Genomic DNA, 20618 nt, shown 5'->3' on the forward strand with positions numbered 1-20618 from the left:
TCGAATGGCGGAGGGTGATACACTATTTATTCTGATTTGACTCACTCCTCAGCCCAAACGATAGAATCGGCGATCGTATTAGAAAGCTAACAGCAAGTTATTAATCATTAATCTATTGATTCGTTAGCTCTAAAGGAGCAGTATTTAACGTATGACTGTGTTGAGTGTCTACAGATGAAGAATGAGGCACGCAATTCTCTTGCCTCATGCCAGAGGGCAATAGTGAGTCTAATGATTCGGCGCACACCTCAGCACCGAGTCAAGCCATTCACACATTTTTTTCTCGTAGCATGGAGGTTTTTCACATTGGAGGATACTCCAGTAATGATTTTATTCAAAAAGGGCAGCGCATAAACTTCATTTAAGTTAAGATAAGACAATAAAACGTTGTTTTTATGCTACAGTTGACACATTGCTTTCTTGCTCTGCCAGTCCGATAATGAATATGATATCCAACTATCCGATATCCGCACCGCTTATCCTCAGTAGGGTCGCAGGGGTGCTGGAGCCTATCCCAGCTATCTTGGGGCAGTGGGCAGGGGAGACCCTGAACCGGTTGCCAATCAGTGGCAGGGCACACAGAGACAGACAACTCATTCGCTCATTTACACCGGGGACCGAACGGACAATTCGGACCGGCCAAATAACCTGACATGCATGTTTTGGGAATGCGGAAGGAAAACATGCAAACTCCGCACAGGAGGATTTCATCCCATGACCTCAGAACTGTGCCGCCGCCGCGCTAACAACTGCTCTGCCGTGCCGCCCCAACCCCTTAACAATCTTGTAAAATTAGCCTAAAATCCCAATCCAAGATGTAGTCAAATTAAATTTAGTGCTGTTGTTGAACTGTCTTGGTCTCTTTTGAAAGGTAACACCTTGGAGTTTTGTCTGCAACTGAAATCATCACTGCAAGTGTTACTAACACACAGAAATAGAAAGCTTTTATTCTTGCCTGAATTTTTTGCAATCACATGCCTGCAGATGAATGTAGCAGGAGAGACGATAGCTTAAAGCCTGATACCTAGTCAAATTTGATCACAGTCTCAAAATCTAAACATTGTATTTTACACATTTTCCAAGTGTTGGTTTGGATGTTTCCAAAAGTGGCCATTTGGATCCAGAAGGACCCTCCAAAAGGACAACTCTAAAACCTCTTCAACAGTGTATTTTACCTTGGCTGACATTGTGAATTAAATGTTAAAAGTTTTACATGTTTCAGTATTCTTTCCTTGTCTCTATCACTGATTGGGCACACTTATGTGTTATAATTGCCTGTAAAAAATGCATCCCGAGTGTCATTATCCACAGGGGGTGGCAGTGGTCGTCTTGGGATCAAGAGATCGCAGTTCGAATCCCGGCTCCTCCTTGTTACATGTCGAAGTGTCCTTGGGTAAGACACTGAACCCCTAATACCCCTAATGAGCGCCTTACATGGCTGCACGGCCGCTATTGGGAAATGTGAAGCACACTGTAAAGCGCTTTGGGAAGTCTTGACTTGAAATGCAGATCATTTCATTTGCCAGCTCGGTAGCCTAAATGGTAGGGCGCCCACTCCGAGACTGGGAGGTTGCTGGTTAAAGCCTCGGCTGAGTCCTACCTAAGACTTACAACATTGGTACTCATTGCCTCCCTGCTTGGCGCTCGGCATTAAGGGTTGGAATTGGGAGGCTTGGTCACCTCATGACTCCCAGCACAACAGTTGTGTCTAAAATGGCGGCGCCCTGTTTGGCTGCGGCTGCATTGGCTCGCTACAGTTTAACTGCACGGGTCAGGTGTATCGACATTTCGTTCTGTGTGCATGGTTACAAAGAATGACAATAAAAGTAAATTCTATTCTATTCTATTTATTTTCAGTTATGATTTGAATACAGGGCAGCACGGCGGAGCAGTGGTTAGCGCATAAGCGGACCAGTGCTGAGGTCATGAGATCAAACCTCCTGTGTGGAGTTTGCATGTTCTCCCCTTGCTTGCGTGGGTTTCCTCCGGGCAGTCTGGTTTCCTCCCACATTCCCAAAACATGCATGTCAGGTTAAATGGCCGGTCCAAATAGTCCCTAGGTGTGAATGAGCGAGTGAATTGTCCGTCTCTGTGTGCCCTGCGACTGGCTGGCAACCAGTTCAGGGTGTCCCCTGCCCACTGCCCGAACTTAGCTGTGATGGGCTCCAGCACCCCTGCAACCCCACTGAGGATAAGATGGATGGATTTGAATACACCATATAATATAAACATATTTTTTTTAGGAATTTCATTGGCCAACAAATGTGTCAATCATCATTTAAATCTGCTGCTACTGTCTGAATATATTTGGAGCCAAATTTATGTGTGGGTCCATTTTTCAAAAAGGTTGGTATTTTGATTTTATTACCGTACATTTTTTTGTTGCCCAAATAAGGGTCACATTATGAACCTTTGTTTTTTCCAGCCCTCAAAATAAAAATGACATCAAACATTGAATTTACTACCGCTAATTGCATTTTTTTAAGTTAATAAATGAATTAAATATTCTGTCGTTTATTGATATAATAATTAGGTTAAACTTGAGGCAGTATCACACAACAGAGCAGCCACATGATTCTTCACAGGATGTGCTGCATCAAACAGCATTTGTTGTTGTCAGGGCGGACCAGAACAGAGCAGGAGACCCCAGAGCGTTCGTTACAAGTCTTTTATTTGGGGAAGCGTACAGGATTAGCGGGAGACGCGATGACCGTCGAACGTCAGCAGCAACGTCGTGAAGACAACTTCGGGACACGTAGCCAATCGTAGCGTGGAACGGAAGCAGGTCGGATCGGAGGCAGGCAGAATCAGGTAAACAAGTCAAAAAGACACAGGAAAATCAGGCGAGTCAAACGGAGTAAAAAGTATCCTCCGACCCTCTTGGTCTCCGCGTAGCATGCTTAAAAAGGGAACATAAACCAATCAGGAAGCGCATTCCAGCGCGCCAGATGATTACCCCAGGTGGCTCCACTTGGGTAATCATGACAGTTGTGTTCATTATCAGGCTTATAGGGCTTTTATTTGTTTATTTTTTTTTGTCTAATATGGCTTTTCAATTTTCAATTAATTATTATTTTTTTTTTTTTACATTTTAACTTCTATGTTTTTGTATATGTGCTTGTTTTGCTGTCGTTCACCCCTCTCGAGGGATATGCCCAGGGTAGGTAGTGTCATGATTACTGATGTGACTCAGCTGTGCCTGCTGTTTTGGCTCAACTGCCGCGGGTTCTGATTGGCTCCATGTCAGTATTTGAACCCAGTCCTGTCTTTCCCCTGTTGTCAGTCTGTCTGCAAAGCTCAGTGAATACTAAGCAAGCCTTCTTTGACCCTGACTCCCACCTGTCCCGTTTTTGCTCCCGTCTGTCTCCGGCTACGACCCATTTTGATCCTGACCACGTCTGCTCTCCCGTCCCGACTTACGACCCGTTTTTGATCCCGACCACGTCTGCTCTCCCGTCCCGGCTTACGACCCGTTTCTGACCCCAACCACGTTTTTGCTTTCCTGTCCCGGCTATCGACCTGTTTTTCCGTCCTTGACACGGCCATTGCTCGCTACAGAAGATCCACTTCCACGTTCGGAGCACAATCCGAGTACGAGAGCGACTTGCTTCCCGCATCCAGCGAACACCGGACCGTGGGCACAGCCCTTTCTCTTTCCTCCAATAAAACTTGTGAGAAACGTAACGCAATTGGGTCCTGTTTCCGTTCTGGTCCTGACAGGTACATAGATAGATAGATAGATAGATAGATAGATAGATAGATAGATAGATAGATAGATAGATAGATAGATAGATAGATAGATAGATAGATAGATAGATAGATAGATAGATAGATAGATAGATAGATAGATATCCATGTTCTGCACCGCTTATCCTCACTGGGATTGTAGGGGTACTGGAGCCCATCCCAGTTATCTTCAGGCAGTGGGCAGGGGACACCCTAAACGGGTTGCCAGCTAGTCACAGGGTACACAGAGACAGACAACCATTCACTCGCTCATTCACACCAAGGGACAATTTGGACCGGCCAATTAACCTGACATGCATGTTTTTAGAATGTGGGAGGAAACCGGAGTTCCCACTCAGGCATGAGAGAACATGGAAACTCCACACGGGGAGGCTGCAGTACCTGCCTATTACCAATTTGAATTCTACTATTTTTATTATATTGTATGTTAAAGTACTTCAATTTACCTTGATTATTCTCATCTAATTTTAAATTAAATGTAATTTATTGTTGATAGGATGGACTTTGATGAGTAGATGATCATTTTGAATCGTTAAAAAAAAGAAATCAATAAATAAGATGATGCTACAGTTACTTGGTACTTGCGTAGCTTTTTCACTAATTACTTTTTCACGTTTACTCAAGTAATTATTTGGACGACTACTTTTTACTCTTACTTGAGTTATAGATTTCTGAACTATATAGTTATAGTTATAGTATTTCTTTTCTTTTTTGGAGTAATAGTGGTTTGTAGTCTGTACAGCCCTTTGAGACTTCTTGTAATTAAGGGCTATACAGATAAACATGACTTGACCTGACTTGAGTAGCATTTTTGGATTGAACATATTCCTAATCTGAAACTGCAAAGCAATCGAGGTGTTGTTGTCAAAGGGGAAGAAGGTGTGTGCCCTCCACCCCTGTCTTCCAATCAACAAAAGGCCTCCTGTGGAAAAGATTGAAAGAGCTGCCACAGAAGCATGCCGCCTCCTGCAGCTGTCAGTGCGCTTCAGTGTTAAAAGGAACCTTTTTTTCAAACAGACATAAAAGTAAAACTAATGCGTTGAGCTATTATATTAAAAAGTGATGCATGTGTACCTCGTGTTTGCGTCACCATCCTGCAGATGAAAATTGAAACGTTTTAAATTATTCAACAAAAGTTTGCTGTCTATTTAAAAACGTTCAGCTTCAAACATCAGATCTGACATTTGTCAGCGTTATTGCTCCAATGTTTTCTCTATCTCACTTTTTTTCTATCAGCTAACTCCAAGCGGCTCGGCAGATAAGTGGTTAGTGTGTCTGCGGCAAAATTCTGAGGTCATGGGAACAAATCCAGCTACCAGCCTTCCTATGCGGAGTTTGCGTGTTCTCCCTGTGTTTATGTAGGTTTCCTCCGGGCATTCCGGTTGCATCCAACATCCCAAAAATATGCATGTCACATTGATTGGCTGTTTAAAATTGTCCCTAGGTGTGAATGAGCGAGCAAATTGTCTGTCCTTGTGTGCCCTGCGACTGGCTGACAACCAGTTCAGGGTGTCCCCTGCCCACTGCCCGAAGATAGCTAGGATGGGCTCCAGCACCCCCGTGACCCTACTGAGGATAAGCAGTACAGATAATGGATGCATGGATAGCTAACTGTACTGTTACTCACTGCTAAATCTATTGCACCCTGGTCATCCTGGGGGATTACTACTCGTGAGGCCCTTACGCAAGGTTTCTTTTTTCTCATGCTAAGATTTTGAGTTTTCCTTGCCTGCATGTTGGTTTACGATCAGGCGATGGTGTAATTGTAATCCTGTGCAGTCCTTTGAGACATCTTGTGATTAACGACTATACAAATAAGTGTGACTTGACTTGACTCACTCCAAAACAGTCACAACAAACATATCCATTTTCTGCTGATCACTATTTTTTGTACATGTGTCTCAAATCTCCAAAATAAAAGACGTTGTGGTGGATATCATTTTTATTTTTTACATTAACACTGATACTCTTTTGCACAGAATCCAAATATTATGATTGCAGACCCACAAGAGTGTGGCCAACAGTTATGTATAAACAAAGACATCAAATTTCAACTAATTAATGCTTCCTATTAAACTAAAATAAAAAAATATATAAATTATCATTGACCTTGTTGGTTTAAACGTATGGATACACTTTGTATAGAACATTATGAAAAAAAAGATACTTTTAAACTCCACATTCTACTTTTTCTGCACAAAATCGTACAAATATTAGAATAGACTATTATGCTAAGAGATCAGGGAACATCTACAGTCTATGCTTGCAAATACCAGCACATACATTTCCAATTAAGAATCTATAATTCTGGGATGAAATCCCCCCCAAAAATCTCATGATGATTCAGTTTTTTACTGTAATTTAATGAGCCAATATATTTTTAAAATGTCATGATGAAATTCAAGTGATTTTTAGCTCAACAATCTCCCAAAAAAACCTCCTGAAATCCTATCATGATTGACTAAAGCTAGAAGAAAGTGAAATATATATCTATTTTCAACTAATTATGATAACTATCTTTACAAAATCCCACTGAAATATTATAATAACAGACCATCACAACAAAAGAGTGGAAAACATATATATGTAAATATATTTATTGTTATGTAAATAAATTGTAATCTATAATGATATTTTTCACAATTCAACCAAAATATCTAATTGTAGAAGCATTTTCTTTAAACAAGGATTTGTATGCGCAGAATTCTGCTCATGATGAATCTTAGTGGTGCGAAGATAAGGATTTTTTTATTAACATCAATACTAAATTTGTATAAAGTCCTATTGCAACCAACCCAGTTAATATTTGTTTTACAATACATCAATTTTAAACTAATTGATTTTTTTTGGGTATAAAGTTCTACCAAAACCCTATAAAAAGAGCCTTCTCCAAGATGAAAGTGTGTTTTACAGTCACTTGTTGTTTCGCCATTTGGTTCAGCACCAAGGCAGTGTAAAAAAAGATAACAGAGCTCATCAGACCGCAATTTCCTCCCTCCAGCAGCGCCCCATCAGTTTTTCAGACTTCCTTGCGCAGCGCCACACGCACTTTGCTGAAAATCTTGCCCAGGGATTCGAACAACGGGTCGAAGAAGGTCTGAATGCACAGCAGGTAGATGCGGCTGACGCACTGCGACTCGATCAAGCAGCTCTTGATGCACGGCATCACCGCCCAGATGTGGCAGAAGGAGATGACGGCGAACAAGAAGCCCCAGATCAATGCAACGGGGATGCCGAAAACCGCCGACAGAATACGATAGCACCAATACTTGGAGACGGTAAAGGTGGTGTAGCTAAGCTTCCAGACGCCGTCCAAGCTGTGGGTGCCATCTGGCTCGGCGATGATGTCTTCAAACTCCACCTGGTGGGAGATCAAAGTCAACAAATGGGTTTATTGGTCTGGAAGACATCCATGCAAAATGAGCAGGTTTTTGGCCCGATATCTGCTTGATTTAGATACATTTTTACACCTGTTAAAAAACGGGATTTTTTTTTTGAGAATATCACTGGACTTAAGTTTTAAGTTTGTCAGTTTTGATGTTACTTGCGGTCGTGATTTAATTTTTCTCTGCTGCTACTTAACATATTTGATATGATTACTTTAAATAAACTGAATTAATTAACCCCGCGACCCTACTGAAGATAAGCGGTGCAGATAATGGATGGATGGTTGAATGGATGGATGAATTAATTAAAGTTGTGTACATACGAAATGCTAAAACCTCTACCAGACAAAGACTTTTTGCCTGTGTCACATCAGGAAGCATCTGCTTATGCTGGTAACCCTGGAAACCCGCACTATTTGTTTCATCTGGAGGGGCAAACCCCTACCCCAGGGGTCAGAAACCTGTGGCTCTTTAGCGCTTTCAAGTGGCTCCCTGGCGCTTTTCCCAAAATGTTTACAAATAGAATAAGTCGGGGGAGGAAAACATATTTTTGTTTTAACATTGTTTTTGCAGGAGAACAAACACTTTTGAAGTTTTCAAATTCTGTAAAAAGGTGTATATAAATATTACATTTCTACTAGGGGTGTAACTATGTAACTGTGAGACGAGAGGGAAGATCAGCTGGTACGAGTTCACGGGTAGGAGCTATAGGCCTTGACTGCCACTCTTTTACTACCATCAGGTTGTAAAAAAGACTCCATAGAGGTTTTTGCCTCGAACGCAGCAAAGTCACATATTGTGACGTGATGTCGAGGCTCTCAGGCTTGAACACCTGCCTTGAGAACTTAGCTGCAATCCACCTCTCCTTCACTTGTTTTCCCCTATATTGCTGTCCACTGTGTTAGAAGAGCCCCACCCTTTAACGCGGCAACATCATAAGCCAGGCAGGTGGCCATTTGAAACAAACCGGGAAATGTTAAATTGGGCTTGGAAGCCAAAGGTAAAGAAAAAAATAACTGCCCGGAAATCAAACTGAAACGTGATTATATTTTCCTTACCTTTTCAAAAGACTGCTATTTTATTTTTTATAAATGAATGCTGTGATTTACTGCACTCTTTGTGTTGCATTGTAATGTTCCATTCTGGTGTTGATTTTTCAAATCCTCAAAATAAATTGATTTCTTTAATTGTATCAAAGCAATGAAACATACAGTACTCATTAAGGCGGTATCCTACGGTATCCAATAGACTAGTCACTTGGTGCATCATTCTCCACAGGAGGTGCTGCATCCAACGCGGTCATTTTGATGGTAGGCTAATATAGCTGATATAGATACATATAGTATATAGTACATTCACTTTTTCTCTGGTCCAAAATGGCTCCTTCAACATTTTGGGTTGCTGACCGCTGCCCTACCCCCAAAAATTGGCCTGTAGAGGGATGGGCGCCGTCAAGCTGTACTTGCCAAAGACACAGCACAAGAAGTGGTGCCTCAACGACCCAGACTGTTAAGGAATCCGTGAACCATGTATCATCTTTCAAATAATGTTTATTACGTCTGTGAGTTGCACTTGCAGGTGGCACTATCCACTAATGTCTCTTCACGCGAAATAAATGAAAAACAAATGACAAGAATTAATTTGACTGAAGCTTGACCTGATCTCTTGATATTTCCATTTGTATTCATTGAAAATGACTGTCAAAACCCGCCGACTCAACAAAAACTAGTTAAAAAGTTGTTGAAGGAAAATGCCTCTGTTCCGTCTAAAATGCATAAATATGTATGTTTGGAGATGGTGAGACGAACCCTTTGAGGATTATCTAATCTACAGTTCGAACACATTTGATGAAGTTAACATGGCTATACTTTTTACTACATTTTATCTGTGCTAGATGATAAATGGATTTGACTTAAGCTTTATCTGATTTCTCAAATCTTCCATTTCTTTTAATTGATGATGACTACCAAAACCATCAATTTGAGCAAAAACTGGGCTAAAAAAACATACAAAAACAAATGCCAAAGTTCAGTCTAAAAGACCTACTGGTAATTACTTGGAAGAAAAGGTAAGAAGACATTGAAAATACGTCTTTAAATGAATTTCTGGACTTAATTTTAAACACGTTTTAACTACATTTCATCCATGCAAAATGGGCTAGACATAACCCAATTTTTGACTACTATTTTTGGACGAAACTGGACCTGAAAAGAATACAAAAAGGAAAAGGTGAATAACGTCTGTTTTCGAGACATTGAAAATAAGTCTTTTAAAGAATGTTCTGGACTAAATTTTAAACACATTTGACAACATTTTTACAACATTTCATCTATGCTAGATGGCCTAACACAACCCAATTTTTGACCTCTATTTTGGACTTGAACGGACCTGAATTTTTTTTGTCAAAATCCAATGTTTAGGACAACTGTTTTTGTCCAGGATGATTATGTCCGTATGAAATAGGCAAAAGATTTATTCAGAAGTCCCCCCCTTCTTACTACCTATAGCCTGAACATATTTATCTTTGTCGGAAGTCCCACCAATTACAACTGCGAAGACAGAAATCCTGGGTCAAAATCGGCAATAATGAGGTCGTTTATCATTGACGATGCAGAGCAACTTTAATTGGATCGTAGTTGAAATAGTCTGTTAATCGGATTTTGTTTCATTTTTGACCTGGTTTTAGATGTAATCGCGCGGACTGACATGTGACAAAAAATATAGAGATCAGCAGGAGTTCAGTACAACGTTTTCATTCAAGGTTACACCGCAATCTGTCAGGTCTATTGGAAAAATCAGCCTGCATTGCCGTTCAAGACTCCGGCAGAATTTTAATGAAGGCGGGCTGCAGACGTCGTGCTCATCTATAAACATTTTGTCTTTGTCTTCCAAACCATTGGAAGGAATCGGTTCGGGCTGATTGTTCGGAGGAAACAGCCTGGACTCATCTTCTGAGTGAATTGGAGAATTGGTTTGCACTTTATCAAGGGGCTGAAGGCTGTTTTCCAAGAGGGGGGATCGTCCAAGCGCTAAAATACTACAACAGCAGGAAACAGCTGCAGATGTTGATTATAGGTTTTAATGAAAAAATGAGATGATTTTGTCAGAACTGCTACGAGAACAGAGCAAAATCGCAAGTTTTTGATTAACACTAGGAAGTGTGTCTTTGTGTAACCACCCATGATTTTTGAATAAAGCGAGTAAAAGAGCAAGTGCTTGAGCGGACATTGTGTCCTTTATAGTGCTCCTTGTGGTTAAAAAACAGCATTGAGTTGAATAATAGGAATAATTTACTTAAAATTCGGATTACAAGCTGCGATTTTTTCCCCCCAAAGCTTTCAACCCTGCGGTTTATGAAATGATCCGGCTAATTTATGCATTTTTTCCAACGGCCACCGGGGGCTCCCGGGCAGTAAAGGTAAGAGTGAGACACATGGAATATATGTGTCGAGAAGGACGCGAGTTTTATGTAACTTTGAGCTTTGTGCATGAATAAAACTAGCATGAACAGACCTTCATTATGGAAAAGAGGAGGGCTAACTATCATATGAGGAATCATTTTACGATTCTGTTTATTTGTAAACGGAAATTAAGTGGAAAAACAAATAGATTACAAGAAGCGACGTCCGACAAAGCAGAAATGTTTTCGGCGGATTCAGATTTATCTGTCAGCATTATCGTGAGTATATATTTTAAACGGTTGGATTTTATGGGTTGTCCTTCATGTAACAAAGCCATTTTTGTTCTAGGGGACTTACTAGTGAGTTACGCCGGTTTTATAGTACTGGATGCGGCTAATAATCAGGTGAGCCTTTTAGTTACACCGTACATTAATCTATCATAATGCTCTGTCAAGAGGGGCATGCTTGATTCTGTTTATCCAGATCTTCGCAAAATCCGGAAGAAGGGAAGTCAAGGACATTAGAAGAAAAAGTAAAAATCAAACAATGCTCTAACGATCACACTGGCATGAAGAAAGATATCGCATCTTATTTTCACAACCTCAAACATTGTCAGATATTGTGAAAAACGTGGTATCTATGTTTCATAAAATTTCTGTAGTGGGTTTACATAATTCACCCACGGAACACGGTTGTTGAGTAGAGAGTTCCAGTGGGACAGGTAAGGAAGTTGCGCTGTACCTTCTTCTGGTCAGAGAGATAGCAACATGCTATTTGTGTTGTGCCCTGTTTTAAAGGGCTATGTCAATAAAACTCCCGTTTGTTCCGACATTTATTACACCGCCTTAGACTCCCGTTCTTACGCGCTACAATTCTCATTTTATCGGTGTGAAAATACACGCATGAATTCATGTTCAATCGAAACCGGATGAGTTATTCATGTATTTTCTAATAACACCATTTTGAGATCAGGATGTCGGAGAATACCGGACATTGGCTAATCCGGTGATCGGATGTGTTAATGATAGGAATGAGTGGAGAGGTGTTGTAAAAGGATAATGGAATGTTTAGACGCGTTCTAAGGGATGGGCAGGGCACCCGTATGATGCGGCAGGGGTAAACCAGTGAAAGCTGTCGGGCCCTGCTGTTGAAGAAAAGAGTGTGTTGTGTCACCCTGACCCGAGTGACATGGCCGCTTTCTTTTGTCCCGTTTCATCTGGAGGGACAAAACCATGACCAACTTAGGTGCTGAGGTGCCTAACTTGTTTGGGTGTTTGGGCAATTGGGTTGGCCATGGTCCGAAAGCTTTTGTGTGTGTTTTTTTTGCTACTTTTTCCCTCTTTCATTTTCTTTGTTTTTGTATGTGTTTGTCTTGCTGTCGGTCACCCCTCTCAAGGGATATGACCAGGGTAGGTAGGTAGGCTAATCCAGATACTCGGATAATCCGGATAATTCTCCTGGTCCAGTTGAATCCGGATTAACCGAGTTTTACTGTACTACTATTTTACTGTACCTCTTTTAACACATTATTAATCGAACTTTAATTGCAAAACACATTTCAACAAATCTCAAATGCCAACTGACTTTGCACCAAAATGACTTCGGGACATATTTGAACGTGTCAAAAATCCTTAATGTAATAATTTTGCCTTCTTCTCCAGTGTGGCTGTCTGTTCCCTCATCCGACTGTTTTATCAACCTCCCCCTTTTCTTCTGTTTGCCTTTTCTCATTCATAAACTCAAGATGGTAATTGAAAACCATCTGGCCTCCTTTTCTTGTAATTTTTTTCAATAATTACCAAGAGATCTTTCAAGGGTAGGTACTTTGTTCCAATGAAAGAAAAACATTTCAGTGAAGTAATAACATATTTGTTTCAAGTTCATGTATTTCCCGTTTTTTTTTTTTTTTTTAGCAAAGCCAGAGCAACAATTTGGTAAAATTAATCGTTTTTAAAGTAGCCGAATGGAATTTTTACCCGCTGCTTCCATCTCCTGGCTTGTATCATAATTGTATCTTAAGTCAGCTTGTTAATGATGTACAAGCAAGTATGTGTATTTCAGAGACGCGCACGTATACACTTGTTTTTCATCTTTCTTGGGGTTGGGGTTGCCCTTTGGACTCTATTGGAAGCATGGCTTTTCTTACTTTCCCCATTTTCATGCTACCATAACACAGAACCCCAAAACTACAGGGACGAGAATTACATCACCCCCCCACCCAAATTCCCCAGTTCTGCCAATCCAAAGTGTTCCGCCCGAACAGCTTTGCTTAAAGTAAAGTATATATATATATATATATATATATATATATATATATATATATATATATATATACAGGGAGTGCAGAATTATTAGGCAAATGAGTATTTTGACCACATCATCCTCTTTATGCATGTTGTCTTACTCCAAGCTGTATAGGCTCGAAAGCCTACTACCAATTAAGCATATCAGGTGATGTGCATCTCTGTAATGAGAAGGGGTGTGGTCTAATGACATCAACACCCTATATCAGGTGTGCATAATTATTAGGCAACTTCCTTTCCTTTGGCAAAATGGGTCAGAAGAGGGACTTGACAGGCTCTGAAAAGTCAAAAATAGTGAGATATCTTGCAGAGGGATGCAGCACTCTTAAAATTGCCAAGCTTCTGAAGCGTGATCATCGAACAATCAAGCGTTACATTCAAAATAGTCAACAGGGTCGCAAGAAGCGTGTAGAAAAACCAAGGCGCAAAATAACTGCCCGTGAACTGAGAAAAGTCAAGCGTACAGCTGCCAAGATGCCACTTGCCACCAGTTTTGCCATATTTCAGAGCTGCAACATCACTGGAGTGCCCAAAAGCACAAGGTGTGCACTACTCAGAGACATGGCCAAGGTAAGAAAGGCTGAAAAACGACCACCACTGAACAAGACACACAAGCTGAAACGTCAAGACTGGGCCAAGAAAAATCTCAAGACGGATTTTTCTAAGGTTTTATGGACTGATGAAATGAGAGTGAGTCTTGATGGGCCAGATGGATGGGCCCGTGGCTGGATCGGTAAAGGGCAGAGAGCTCCAGTCCGCCTCAGACGCCAGCAAGGTGGAGGTGGGGTACTGGTATGGGCTGGTATCATCAAAGATGAGCTTGTGGGGCCTTTTCGGGTTGAGGATGGACTCAAGCTCAACTCCCAGTCCTACTGCCAGTTTCTGGAAGACACCTTCTTCAAGCAGTGGTACAGGAAGAAGTCCGCATCCTTCAAGAAAAACATGATTTTCATGCAGGACAACGCTCCATCACACGCATCCAAGTACTCCACAGCGTGGCTGGCAAGAAAGGGTCTAAAAGAAGAAAAACTAATGACATGGCCTCCTTGTTCACCTGATCTGAACCCCATAGAGAACCTGTGGTCCCTCATCAAATGTGAGATTTACAAGGAGGGAAAACAGTACACCTCTCTGAACAGTGTCTGGGAGGCTGTGGTTGCTGCTGCACGCAATGTTGATCGTGAACAGATCAAAGCACTGACAGAATCCATGGATGGCAGGCTTTTGAGTGTCCTTGCAAAGAAAGGTGGCTATATTGGTCACTGATTTGTTTTTGTTTTGTTTTTGAATGTCAGAAATGTATATTTGTGAATGTTGAGCTGTTATATTGGTTTCCCTGATGAAAATAAATAATTGAAATGGGTATACATTTGTTTTTTGTTAAGTTGCCTAATAATTATGCACAGTAATAGTCACCTGCACACACAGATATCCTCCTAAAATAGCTAAAACTAAAAAAGCCCCACTCCAACTTCCAAAATATTCAGCTTTGATATTAATGAGACTTTTGGGTTCATTAAGAACATGGTTGTTGTTCAATAATAAAATTAATCCTCAAAAATACAACTTGCCTAATAATTCTGCACTCCCTGTATATATATATATATATATATTATTAAAGTGCTACGCTCGAAACCAGTTGGGTAAAAAAGAACCCAAATTTGGGTCAAAAATGGAACAACCCAATTCTTGGATCAATTGACCCTGCGCTTCCATTATAGCAGTTATGTTGTACAAGAGAAGAATTTTTTAATTTTATTTTTAAATAACACCCCCCAAAATTGATTTTATACTAAACAGTTTTGGTCATCTTGTTTGAAACAACCCAAACAATTGGGGCGTTTTGTGTAAAATGGCCAAGAAAAAAAGTTATAATTGATTGACCCATAGAGATGGTCACATTTTTGATCTAAGTGTTTTTAGAGCGTATTCTTGTATTGGTAATTTCAATCTCGTCTTGGTTTTTGAGATTTTTAGTTGTTCTAGCTTGTATCCTGTCTGTTTATGATAGCAGGCCCATAGTTTGGTTGCTGATTTTAATCAATACCAAGCACAATCTACTTCAGTAAGTTACAATTTATTGTACGCTCTGATTTTCAAGTTTCCAGCAAAATCAAATCTCTTGGGAAAACTGGGTTACAGTAACACCTGCTCGCCATCGCGGAATAAGCAGTTGTCAAATCTAAATCAAACCTTTGGGTATCAGTTACATTCACTGTCCACCATTCTCAAAATAAAGTCCACGTTCTTTGACAGGAATAGTTCCGAGTCAATATGAGACAGAGGTCTCCAACTCTGCCGGATCGAGGGTTGGGAAATTTGGGGTTACAACAAGAAAAACTATAGAAAGACACATTTATTTTCTTTGTTCTTTAATTTAATTCACAAAATAAAAGAATCAAGAATTCAAATAAAAGTAAATGAGTTTATCAGCAATGAAGGAATCCATAATTTGTGTGGTCTGCACTGATATAAAAAAGACAGTATGTATTATTTGACCATGAGATGTGTTGTGTACTGCAACCGAAAACAAGTGCTGACAAGCACAAAGAAGAATACAAACTATGGAGACTCAAAGTAACTCAACCGCACCTTTGTTCTTCTAATTCTTTTTGCGCAGCCTTTTGTGAGCTTTCTTTTTTTTTTGGTACCCGTAGCCGCAAGGTAGTGGACACATGTCAGGTCCCTCAGGGTAAGGGTCATATTATGTGCAATAAATACAAATTTGTCGACCTATACGTAATTTAAGCAAAAGCATGTTTATATCATAATCCATATATTTTTTCTCATTTTTTTAAACTGTTATTTTCACCACTAGGAGGCACTAAATATTACACAGAATCCCTTTACACCAAAAGTGCCAAACTCATGTCCTGTCACATCATATTGTGTGGTTGGTGAGACAATGCTGAGAGAAGCACAAGATCAAAATAAGCTGCATAACAAAGACTTGCAGTTTTTAATAAATCCCTTGGATGTTGCCAAAGCCCGGCACCACTCGCAAAGCACCCACTGTAGCTGTATTTGCCAGTAATCAACCAGAGAACATTGAGGGAACCCATCCCTACATTATTCTACTTAAAATAAAAGTCTTGTATAAGGCAATATGAACAATACCAAATTATAAATAATAGCACCTTGGTGTCTTTGCAGAAGTTTAAAGAAGCTTTAGCGCTTTTCTATAACAGATATGAAATGTAAGAGCAAAGTTCCCATATTCAGGTAAACATTTTCATTAAAAACAGAGACTCTTAAATCATCATCATCATTTAAATTGACGTTTGTATGCTACTTGTGTTACTTTCCATTCTTTCCCTGAATTAAATAAACTATAGTGGGAATGGATACAATTGCTATTGTTCTTTTTTCACAAATGCAAAATTAAACACTACACAAGATTAAATTTTAGTGAAGGAAATCAATATTGAGGGAAAAATATCCCCTCAATACTTGTTTTATAATCAAATATAACATCCCCGAATCATAATTATGAACCTCTGAAAAGACCCTCAGCCCTTTAGTTAAGGGACACTTTTTATTCCATTGATCTACTATTCTGGCCCCCAAAAGAAGGTTACTTTTTCCAAGTAGCCCCCAGGCTAAAATGAGTTTGCGTTACACTTTCATATTAAGGCGGTGGCCTGGGATTATCATCTCTCGGGCCACAAATGGCCCTCGAGCCAAGGGTTTGAATTAAATGCATCTTGTGGAAGTTCTTTGCTCAAACTTGCATGTGCAATATCAACAAGATATTTTTATGCCTCACCAACCTTCACCACGTCTTCATTGATCTGCTTGGGGTCTCTGTTGATAAGATCGATCTCCTTGGTGTTGCTGTCCAAGGCGATCTTCTCCTCAGTGGCGTTGTACTGGTACTGGTCCGCCATTTTGGGGGGTTGCAGGATATCGAACCAAGGGAATAAAATGAGAGAAAAGTCGACAAATGGTACGCGGCAGGCTCGGCGGACGGTTCCAGGACTCTCTCAAATGCTCAGCTCACGCTCCCGTTGACATGCCGGCTGACAGCTGCTGCACGACCTGGTAAATTTGGAGGCCCGACCTCCAAGCGCACACGCAAAAACACACACAAACGCACACTGGACCATGCATAGACAGTGAAGTTATGCCTTAAAGGAGCGCCCACGCTTGTGTCACATTTCACAAGGGACTGCAGGAGGCCAACTGGGCAGGGTTTGCACTGTGGCACCAACTTCCACCGCGATGACACACAAACACGCACTCCTGCGTGTGGAATGTTGTCTTTTGTGGCTTAATTATTTGGGCTAAAGGGCAGACGGTGTTTCAAGTTAAACATGCATTACAACAGTGGTTTCTGCGATTCTCGTTTTATGATTTATTCAGAACAACGAGGATGTGTTTGACAGCTCATTATATGTATCCAGGAAGCATTGCCATGTTTTCTTTCACTGAAATAAGCAAGATATCAGTGACGTGTGGTGAGGTGTGAGTCTGGTGAGGCACAGTCCGATTTAATAGTCAAAATCCCCTACATGGTATAGATCATTTGATTGGCAGAGCAAGAAAACGGTATAAAAACCATGACATTGAAAAAAACCCCAAAACCCAGAGATACTGGAGGTTGTCCTCCATTAGGAAAAAAAAGAGTCAAATACTGTCCGGCTTGACATACTACTAGCTTGCTAACACTATCTCTAATTCTATTTTAATCAGGGCTGAGGTGTGCGCCAAATCAGAAACCTTCAGACTTAAATTTTGTCTCACCATCCCCCATTGCTCTAATGCAACAGAATCCGAGCCTCACTCAGCATCTGCAGACATTCAGCGCAGTAATATGTTACGTACTAATTTTATTTTCATATTTATATTGTAAAGGAAAATACTAAAATTGTTTACTAAAAAATAACTTAGTAAAAATTATGATATATGTTTAATTTTATAGTTCCATGACGACAGGGGAGGCTGTGCCACTTGCCTCCCCGTCGCTGCAAGAATTACACTTGAATTTGTGGCACCTATGAATAAAAATTATATTTAATCATTTGCACATATATTACACGCAAGGAGTACTTACTAAATTTTATTTAGGTATTTTAATGATTTTATTCCGGGCTTTAGAACGCAATAGCTAATTACCATAGGTTTACCATATATCCCTTCAAACGGCAATTATACTTTCCGATCCCCACCCAAGAACGGGTTAATGGGATGTGTAAAATTGATAAAATGATAAATACTTTGGAATCAAAACTAAATAATGTTGATTTAATCTACCTATGACATTTGATGGGGTTTCAAAGCATTTACTCAAAAATGTTTTATTTTTCATCTTATTATCTAAGAAAAAAGAGAGAAAGCCATGGAAAATAGACATCCCTGAATATCCCTGAACATTTATCAATGAAACAATGACAAAAATATAATAATAAACCGAGCCTATAAAGTCACACTAACTCACTTTACTCACTTTTTGGCCAAATCGAGATTTTTGCCTAAATCAACTTCCCATAGAAAGCTGCATAATCCATACAAGTGCCCAAGTCGGTCAATCAATCATTTTGCAGATAACTAAAATTACAGCATTTCTGTCAAACTAATATATTTGACATTGGTATTTTTTTCTCTCAAAAGTAGAAAAAATGACTTAGGCAATTATGTTTATGACAAAATGCGGGTGCTGAAATGTGAAGGAACAATGAGGTGCAAAACAGCACAATTGTTTTACTCTGCAGTTTTTTTCTATCAGAATGAGAACAACGATAGTGAGGTAGCAATATCAGACATATCCTGATGCAAGTCGATCCCAATATATGTTTTAATATTTTACTGGAATATGTGTTCATTTGGAAAAAAATAGTTTTTTTAGTAATGGGGTTGTCTAACTAATTATTTCCACCATTATTGTTACGGACGGGGCAGTTCTGAGGTTGTGAGATCAAACCTCCTGTGTGGAGTTTGCATGTTCTCCCCATGCTTGTGTGGGTTCCTTCCGGGCACTCCGGTTTCCTCCCACATTCCGAAAACATGCATATCAGGTTTATTGTCACTAGATGTGAATGAGCGAGTGAGTTGTCTATCTCTGTGTGCCCTACGAGAGGCCGGCAAACAGTTAAAGGTATCCCCTGCCCACTGCCTGAAGACTGCTGGGATGGGCTCCTACTGAGGATAAGCGGTGCAGATAATGGATGGATGGATGGTTGGATCGTTACGGACGGTCAAAAGCAGTGTGTTACTTACGGTTTATTGTGTATTGTAATATATTTATGTGATTACGTACGTTTTTTTTGCGTCTTTACATACGTCTTTGTACATATTTATGTTCATGCTATTGTTATTTCATTATATTGTTTCATTTTTATTGTTGTTGCACTTCAAGTATAGGATAGATCTGTTGCTGGTGAGGTGCAATAAATATGTCATGCTTCTATAACACAACTACCTGTGTGTTCTCCATTCAATTGACCTGGATACTGTTCAGAACATTTCAAGTTCTTTGACATATAACATTTTTTTTTTAAGTAACGGAAATAGTTACCTTCCCTGGTAGCTACTTTTACTATGGAGTAATTCAGTTACTAACTCAGTTACTTTTTGTAAGTAGTAACTATAAATAATTACTACTTTAAAGTAACGTGTCCAACACAGTCTATTAGACATGCAATGTTACAGCCCTGTGTTTTCACACTGAAGGCAGACACATTGTGGCCATTTTAGTCTTCAATTATGCAGTGGCTGCTATAACTAAGCTTTCTATAATAGAATAAGGAAAGCCTATTGACCTTTACGCTCCTTAAAAAAGTTGTAGTGGATGCAAGCAATCATGGAAAAGAAACCAGTAAAAGGATTGTTGATTATTGGCTATCAAGTTCAAGGAAATTGCACAGGGGAACGCACTATTATTTGCCTCCTACATTCCCAGGTGGCATCAACGGTAAGACGAAGAGAGGAATGGGATCAGAGTGCATGGATCCCACCCGATTAGGCCAGCGTTGAGAGAGACGGACATAAATAGATCAGGGGGAGCGAAGGTGGGTCGGCCTCTTCCACTGGGGGGCGGCGGGAGGCCATTCGAGCCCAGACCCACGTCATGCAAGACGAGCCTAAATTTAGACAGGGTGTGGCTGGTCTGTAATGGCTGATGTGTTTAGCTGTCAAATAATGCAGGCCCTTCAAATTGCTACTTTGCAGGGCTTAACAGCATATATGATGCTTTGTCACAATGCTTGAGTCCAGTCAGCGATGTGGTCATGACACCAAAGATTTTCTTCCACAGTTCAGCATCTCTTGCTGTACCATGGTTTAGTTTTCACGATTTTGAGATTTTGCAGACATGATCTGAATTCTGATTGGCTAAACAGTTGCCAACCTCTTTTCAGCCTGCGCATCAATTATGTTGTACACGTACGTAAAAGAGCTTGACCAATCTACATTACAGTTGCACAAATATTTTTCGATGTCGAGTTTCTCTCAAAACCATTATGTCAACAAAATGATCTGAACTGATAAAGCACCGAAAAAAGAATGGAAGATGCTGTCTATCACCCAAAGTTGGAATTCTCCATGTTAGGTTTTGTTTGTGGATGATGGACCCATGTGGGGGAGGCGGAGGTTCTCAAAACAAAGATAGCATTTATTAACAAAATCAGGACCACAGTAACAAACACTGGGCACTTAATAACAAAATGCTTGAACAAACAAAGCAGAAAATCAAAGACCAAAAACAGAAATGGAACAATGCAAGGAATTAAGTGACAAAGTGAGAAAAAGTCCAAAAAAGAAACTAGAAACAAAACAAAATTGAC

The 20618-nt window shown here is 40.1% G+C and overlaps 1 protein-coding gene across 1 annotated transcript; it reads right to left on the minus strand.

Moving 5' to 3' along the window:
* Window positions 1-5728: 5728 nt before the first annotated feature.
* Window positions 5729-16927, minus strand: cav3 (caveolin 3). The gene is made up of 2 exons (XM_088337177.1): window positions 16608-16927; window positions 5729-7108 (listed from the first exon to the last, which is right to left on the minus strand). Exons 1-2 carry the CDS (start codon window positions 16722-16724, stop codon window positions 6767-6769), a joined length of 459 nt encoding a protein of 152 aa, XP_088193303.1. The 5' UTR covers window positions 16725-16927; the 3' UTR covers window positions 5729-6766.
* Window positions 16928-20618: the final 3691 nt, after the last annotated feature.

Source organism: Urocampus carinirostris, chromosome 6 (genome assembly GCF_059441175.1).
Source record: "Urocampus carinirostris isolate Australia breed hairy pipefish chromosome 6, RoL_Ucar_1.0, whole genome shotgun sequence".
In the NCBI taxonomy this organism is placed as follows: domain Eukaryota; kingdom Metazoa; phylum Chordata; class Actinopteri; order Syngnathiformes; family Syngnathidae; genus Urocampus; species Urocampus carinirostris.